Source organism: Babylonia areolata, chromosome 1 (genome assembly GCF_041734735.1).
Source record: "Babylonia areolata isolate BAREFJ2019XMU chromosome 1, ASM4173473v1, whole genome shotgun sequence".
NCBI classification, from domain to species: domain Eukaryota; kingdom Metazoa; phylum Mollusca; class Gastropoda; order Neogastropoda; family Buccinidae; genus Babylonia; species Babylonia areolata.
This window is the reverse complement of record NC_134876.1, coordinates 6,656,189-6,663,130: the sequence shown is the minus strand read 5'-3', so window position 1 is coordinate 6,663,130 and position 6,942 is coordinate 6,656,189. Positions and strand designations below refer to the sequence as shown.

At 39.1% G+C, this 6,942-nt stretch overlaps 2 protein-coding genes across 2 annotated transcripts in view; one reads left to right on the top strand and one right to left on the bottom strand.

Moving 5' to 3' along the window:
- LOC143300588 (uncharacterized) overlaps positions 1 to 682 on the top strand; it is a 14,967-nt gene extending 14,285 nt beyond the window's left edge. Inside the window, exon 12 of the mRNA XM_076614405.1 lies at positions 1 to 682. This exon is cut by the window's left edge and continues 1,931 nt beyond it. The gene's annotated coding sequence lies outside the window, so the exon portion shown is untranslated.
- Positions 683 to 2,863: 2,181 nt separating this feature from the next.
- On the bottom strand, positions 2,864 to 6,410 carry LOC143290657 (NADH dehydrogenase [ubiquinone] 1 beta subcomplex subunit 3-like). Its single transcript, XM_076600216.1, has 2 exons — positions 6,289 to 6,410; positions 2,864 to 3,529 (listed from the first exon to the last, which is right to left on the bottom strand). The coding sequence occupies exons 1-2, from the start codon at positions 6,408 to 6,410 to the stop codon at positions 3,337 to 3,339; spliced, it is 315 nt and encodes a 104-aa protein (XP_076456331.1). The 3' UTR covers positions 2,864 to 3,336.
- Positions 6,411 to 6,942: the final 532 nt, after the last annotated feature.

The following is a 6,942-nucleotide window of genomic DNA, read 5'->3' as shown; positions in this document are numbered from 1 at the left end:
GGGTTGGCATTACTTCTTTCTCGTTGTGGTCGTTACTATTAATATCTTGAGCAGTTTACATGCTCATTTTTTTTTGGTTCACTATGGGGCAATTCTTTTTCAACTTATGTATTCAAATATTTGATTAATTCATCAGTTAATTCATTTGTATACTTTGAAAACTGTATGACCTAACTTGGGTTGTGAACGGAGCTTTTAAGATTACACTTTTTACCTGTCTCAGACTCGGTTGGTGCTAACTGTTAGTACATTTCCATGTGAAAAAAAAATTGTTATGAATGTTGTCATAATATGTTGCGCTGGTCGCAGATTTGTACTGTTGGTTGATAAATTCCATATGATAGAGAGAGAGAGAGAGAGAGAGAGAGAGAGAGAGAGAGAGAGAGAGAGAGAGAGAGAGAGAGAGACGGGCGCTGGTAGCCTGAATAAGTGCCAATGCAGTGACTTTCTGATCTCGATATGGTCGTAATTCATAATTCCATGCAATAGAAGACATCTGGTGATGGGTGATAAGAATACCGTTGATGAGGCGTGTGGCGGGAGCATGAATCTATATTACTTTCGTGTTCCAACAACACTGTTGTCATTGGCGAGCGGGTAGTTGATATCCTAGCTGACGACAATGATATCGTCGAACTGTGTATTTGTTGTGTTGCAAATACAAACGAGAGGGCAAAAGAAACAGTTGTTGTTTTTTGTCTGTGTATATGTGCATTGGTGCGTGTGTTGTTTCTTTGATCTGAACGTGTGTGTGTGTGTGTGTGTGTGTGTGTGTGCGTGCGTGTATGTGTGTGTACAGAAAGGATGATGTGGGGTGTGTTCACACATATGTATAATTATAGTCAACATATTTGAACACACATATACACACGCGCACGCGCACGCACAAACACAAACACACGCAATCACGTATATCCTTCTGTCACTATGAGAACGACCACTGTGATAATCGTTTTGATTTCTAATGCTATAATGCTAATTGTAACACCCCCTCCCTGCATCTCCAACACACTTTATAGACAGAATATCCCATCATTCTAAACGTCGCAGCATCCGTCTAAGGTCTAACCACTGACTGGGCAAAAAAACAAAAACAAACGCGGTGATCTTCACAACCCAAAGCACCGATTAGCGGAGTTTAACGACATGATATGGGCAACAAGTCCTGAAGGTCAAGATGTTAATAGGGACTGGGTCACGGTTCGGTGAAGGTTGGGTTCTTCGATGGTCTGGAGTCCTGGGTGTTTGTCCGGGTGAGTGGTCCGATGGCGTTTGCCAAAAAGTGGGAGCACCCACTAGGTAGCACTGAGACTCCCTACTGATAAAATTAATGCGCCTTCCGAACCCACAAAACGGAATGGACGCAATGGTGTGCCGGTCTACCAGCTAAAGGTGAAACTAGATCAATTTGTAATTAACTCACACAGCACGGCCAGTCCTCTCTTCTCCTCTACACAGACCCCACGGATGTCCAGTGGGTGTCTCAATGATCCAACCTTTAGCTTCCGTCGTCAGAATTGTGGTATTCTTTGTCAACATTCACCTGTTCAGTATAAGAGCCTTCCGCTTGCAATATTTTGATGATGGTAGTTGGGGTGAAACGCTGTTAACGTCGTCTCTTTCGCCGTTCGTATGGAGAGAGTTAATAGGGACTGGGTCACGGTTCGGTGAAGGTTGGGTTCTTCGAGGGTGTGGAGTCCTGGGTGTTTGTCCGGGTGAGAGATCCGATGGCGTTTGCCAAAAAGGGGAGCACCCACTAGGTAGCACTGAGACTCCCCACTGATCAATGCGCCTTCCGAACCCACAAAACGGAATGGACGCAATGGTGTGCCGGTCTACCAGCTAAAGGTGAAACCAGATCAATTTGTGATTAAACCTGCATTAGAGGGAAGGGAAACAGTCAAACCAAACCTCGTGACAGCGCCCGCTTCACCACTGTGGAAGGAAAACTAGAAAAAAAAAAAAACCCACAAAAACATAAAAGAATAAACTCATACATGGTCAAACAAAATATTATATCAAAAGGGATACACGTCCACAATGTCTGAGGGCAACTCACATCCCGTGGGTGCTAGAACATCACAGTTAAAGTGTCCAATTAACAAGTCAAATGTCAGAAAGAAAGTGAAAAGAAAAAAAAAAAGAAAGAAAAAAGAAAGAAAGAAAGACAGAAGAAAGACGAAGAAAACACTTCTGCAACAACAGACAAATTAATAAACAAAGACTGTTCATGAACATTTAATGAATTTTAAAGAACTCGAATAAACAATCAGAGACTGTTCATGGACATGTCATAAACTTTACATAACTCAAACTGAACAGAGAGCATTTTGGTTAAAAAAAACACCCCCACAAAAAAACAAAAAAAACCAACCCCAAAACCCCCCAAACACAAAACATATCAGTGGGAAGAAGTACAACAGCAATAACCATGAAGTTTCTTTCTCCCACCCTGCCTACTTTTCCTTTCAGTTTCAGTTTCAGTAGCTCAAGGAGGCGTCACTGCGTTCGGCGTTCGGACAAATCCATATATGCTACACCACATCTGCCAAGCAGATGCCTGACCATCAGCCTAACCCAACGTGCTTAGTCAGGCCTTGAGAAAAAAAAAAGAAAAGAAAAGGTAAATACATAAAAAACAGAACTACTACTACTACTAATAATATGTATCAGGCGCAAAAACTTGATGAAGTCAACTATAAGGGTAAAAAAATAAAATAAAATAAATAAATAAACAAAATAATAAATAAATAGTCAGCTTAGTGACAATCAATCAGTTCATCGCTCTTCACTGTCCCCTTTGCAGACACGTCTTCGTACAGAAAATTTATTCTTTTCTTGGTTGTTTTTTTGTTTGTTTTGCTTGAATATAAAGAAGAAGAAGAAGAAGAAGAAGAAAAATGCATATTTCCCATTTCATTTCCCAAAAGGTTTGGTAAAGACCAACCAGTACGCGAACTTGTCTGGAGTTTGAATGCCAAACTATAAATAAAACCTATAGCTAACACCCCCAACATCTATTACCCCTATCCTCCGGCCCCATCACCATCTCCCAACTCATCCACCTCCCCGCACCACCGCTAATAGGAACGCATAAATAAATCAATAAATAAATGAAAATAATACATTCCCATAAATTTTCAACACATTACAGATCAATGCTCAGTTTTTAAACAAACAAAACTTTCGTTTTGGTTTCATTATTCTCCGTCTTCCTTCAACTTCCCAATTCGACACACATGGTTTTTTTTGTGTTTTTTTTCCAACCTCTCGTCCTACCCGAACCCGTCACCACCCTCCGCCAAAAACAAAAACAGCAAACAATCATCGTCAACACTAGTCGTTTGACTCATCGTCAAGCGGACGACGAAGACGTGTCCCTTGCTCTCTGAAAATGGATCCTAACTCTTCCAGAGAGAGCGTCAGCACCATGGCCACCAGTGCCCACTTCAGTCCCTTGCCAAGGTTGATGAGGGCGTTCTTGTACTGACCTCCGTAGTTGGCTTTGGTGTAGCGCCACACTTCGTTCCTGAAGACATGTATTAACAAGTAAATAAAGTTAATACGCAAACAGAAAAGAAAAGAGAAAACAACAACAACAACAAAACATAAAATAAGACACACACACACACACACACACACACACACACAATTACACATGAAAATAAAGCGCATAAATGAAAGCATGTACATAACCTGACTAAGTACGACACTACGACACATAATTATTATCATTGAAAAAATGAAATCATTATGAAAGCAAAAACAAGCATCTGTAGATTTGGATGGTCGTTTGTGGACATTATGCAAATATTGATGAGACCTTTGCACAAAATCATTTTCTGATTAGAAATTAACGACCTCCTTTTGCCTCCTGTCTATAATGATTATATTCTCGCGAACTCTCAATGCAGTCAGTGTGCTTGATAATGGCAGCAAGCAAAAGAGGAAGACATTGACCACGCTGCTTTTACCGACACAACGACCACTTGGGTGAGCTGTCGTAGACAGTACAACACGACACACTGAATATGCCAGAGTTCATATGCTAGAATCTAGTGATTTAGACGAGTGATTCAGATTGAATTCCGATACATGAGTGAATTTTGCTGCTCCCGATAGATAATATATACGTCTCAGTGTCTCTTCCATACTAAGTAGAAGAAGTTCTATATAATAATAACAAACAATTAAAATGGGTTCCTATTAAACGGTGTGTCCATTTGTCGCATAACGGAGGTAAATTGTGTGGAAAAGGAAAAAAAAAAATGTAACAGTGACAGAACTGTGGAAACAATACTGGCTTCTTTATTAGTTTATAATTATATTTTTGTGTCCTTCCCAGAAGTGTACTGTCATTATATTTACAGTGTGTGGAAAGTTTCAGTTTCAGTTTCAGTAGCTCAAGGAGGCGTCACTGCGTTCGGACAAATCCATATACGCTACACCACATCTGCCAAGCAGATGCCTGATCAGCAGCGTAACCCAACGCGCTTAGTCAGGCCTTGAGGAAAAAAAAGTAAAAAAAAAAAAAGAAAAAAAAAGAAGAAGATGAAAACGCTCGCTTTTGCGTTTAAGTCACTCCAGTGTGTGGAAAGAGCTGATTTTGTCCTATTTTCAGGACAAAGTTAATTTGATGTCGATAGAAATCCATTTCAAGAGAAAATGCAATTGTTGATGTTTAACACACACACACACACACACACACACACACAATTTCTTCTTATTACTATTATTTGTTTACCTTTTTTTTCATTTTATTTTATTTTCCCTCAAGACATGACAAAACGCGGTGGGTTTCGCTGCTGGTCAGGCATCTTGCATGGTAGATGTGGTGTAGCATATATGGATTTGTCCGACTGCAGTGACTGAACTGATCTATACCCGTAATTTGAATAGTGTCGTGGATTAGCGCCCTTCTTTTTTTTTTTTTTTTTTTTTTTTCCTGTCAAGACTTCAGAAATAACAAGTGACTGAGAGAACAATCATTATTATTTGGCGAGTTCGCGTCCACCGAGATGCAAGAGAGATAACCTTCATTTTTAAAAGCTGACTTTCCTTGGAAGGATCTGGATAGTGTCCCTGTAATAAACTTAATTAAATTTTCAGCAGCTCAAAATCATTTGAATTGAGAATAATTTGTTTGTTTGTTTGATTATTTATTCATTATTTATTTATTGGTTTATTTGTTTATTTCTTCTTACAAGCAAGCTGTGGATGCGTTAAAAATAAATCAACTGCGTGTTTCAGTAAACAGATAACATTTTAAGAGAGAGAGAGAGAGAGAGAGAGAGAGACAGAGAGAGAGAGAGAGAGATCATACCACTCGTGTTTACACAATACACCTATGCAGACATGCGCAGTGACTCAAAAACAAAGGCGAGCGTTTTCTTCTTCTTCTTCTTTTTATTTTATTTTATTTTTTAAACTTGTGGAGAGGTGGACAAGATTGTCGGGTGGGGGTAGATTTGGGCTTTGAAATGGACTCAAAACTATGCCTATGCATAGGTACAGCAATTCATTGTTCGACTTGCGCAAAAATACATAATAAAATACTGATAGCGACGTTTGGTTTACGTCTTCTGAGCCTCACGATCCCTTTCTTGAAGTGTGCGGGCCTACACGGGCAATAGATCGAGCACACAACCCAAAGCGTAATCCATGTCGGGGCACGGTGGTTAAGGCATGGAAACACGGATATACTCAACTGTCAACAATCACACCTTCAAATCAAAATACGGTTGCATAAATGGCAAGATAAAACGGATAAAGCGGTCATAAAAATGCTATGAAAAAAAAGAAGAAAATAATAATATTTATTATTATATTTATATTGCGCTGAAACTTGTGCAGAGACAAATCAAAGCGCTTTCGCACCAGTCATTCAAACGCTTGCATAACTCTAAAATTGGAGGGGGGATAAAAAAAAAAAAAAAGGAAAGAAAAGTTTGGCTCACATAAACATCAATTATAACGTCTGCGGTCATTCAACTCGTTAACTGTGATCATAATTCGGAACATATTGAACACAAAAGCACCTCCTAAATAAATCGCTCAATCACTCTTTCTTCGGCTTTCTATCACCCGCGGTACAATGTAACCAAAGTCGAACAAAGGAGGAGGCCGTTTTAAGCCAACATGGAATGTCTTGAATGGTTAGAATCATGGTTTAGATCCCAAATCTAGATATGAGATCAGTTTTGTCGTTGGGTTACTGGACGATTGTGGAGTATTGTATATTCTCATTAGATAACTGTAATAGCAGTTCCGTCCGAAGTAAACGTATACCTAAGCCATGGGTCCCTGAGATGTCGGGCGGCAAGCAATCTCTGGGTTTTCTCCAGTTCTGGAATGCCATCTACCTTGTAACTCCTCCAGTCTGGCACCTTGAATTTGTTGGGGTCTGCCATGTTGTTCAGTTCCAGTGAAGTGATGCTGACTACTTCCTAACTCCTCGTTTGGAGAGGGAATCAGTGACCAAGGGGAAATTATTGTCTCTAGGTCGATCGCAAATTCCTTTATCTATTTACACATAAAGTAACAACAACAACAACGATGATGATGATGATGATGATGATGATGATGATGATAATTATGATAATAACAGCAGTAATGATAATATCATCATCATCATCATCATCATCTATTATTATTATTATTATTATTATTATTATTATTATTATTATTATTATTATTATTATTATTATTATTATTTCTACCACTACTATCACTACTATTGTATTGTTTCATAATAATGATGATGATTAATGTTATTATCAATTTCTTTGAATGGGAAAATTGAACCGCTTTTTCCCGTAGAAGAGCGCTTCGCCACAGTGCAGCGCCACCTGTTTGGTTTTTGTTTGGTTTTGTTTTTTGTTGTTGTTGTTGTTTTTCTTTCAGTCTGCGTGTGTGTGTGTGTGTGTGTGTGTTCAACAGTTC

Excerpts from the sequence above, each read along its gene's own strand:
- LOC143290657 (XM_076600216.1), bottom strand. The coding sequence starts at position 6,410 with ATGGCAGACCCCAACAAATTCAAGGTGCCAGACTGGAGGAGTTACAAG. Across the intron at positions 3,530-6,288 it reads CTCAGGGACCCATGGCTTAG|GAACGAAGTGTGGCGCTACA; the intron begins GTATACGTTTAC and ends ACATGTCTTCAG.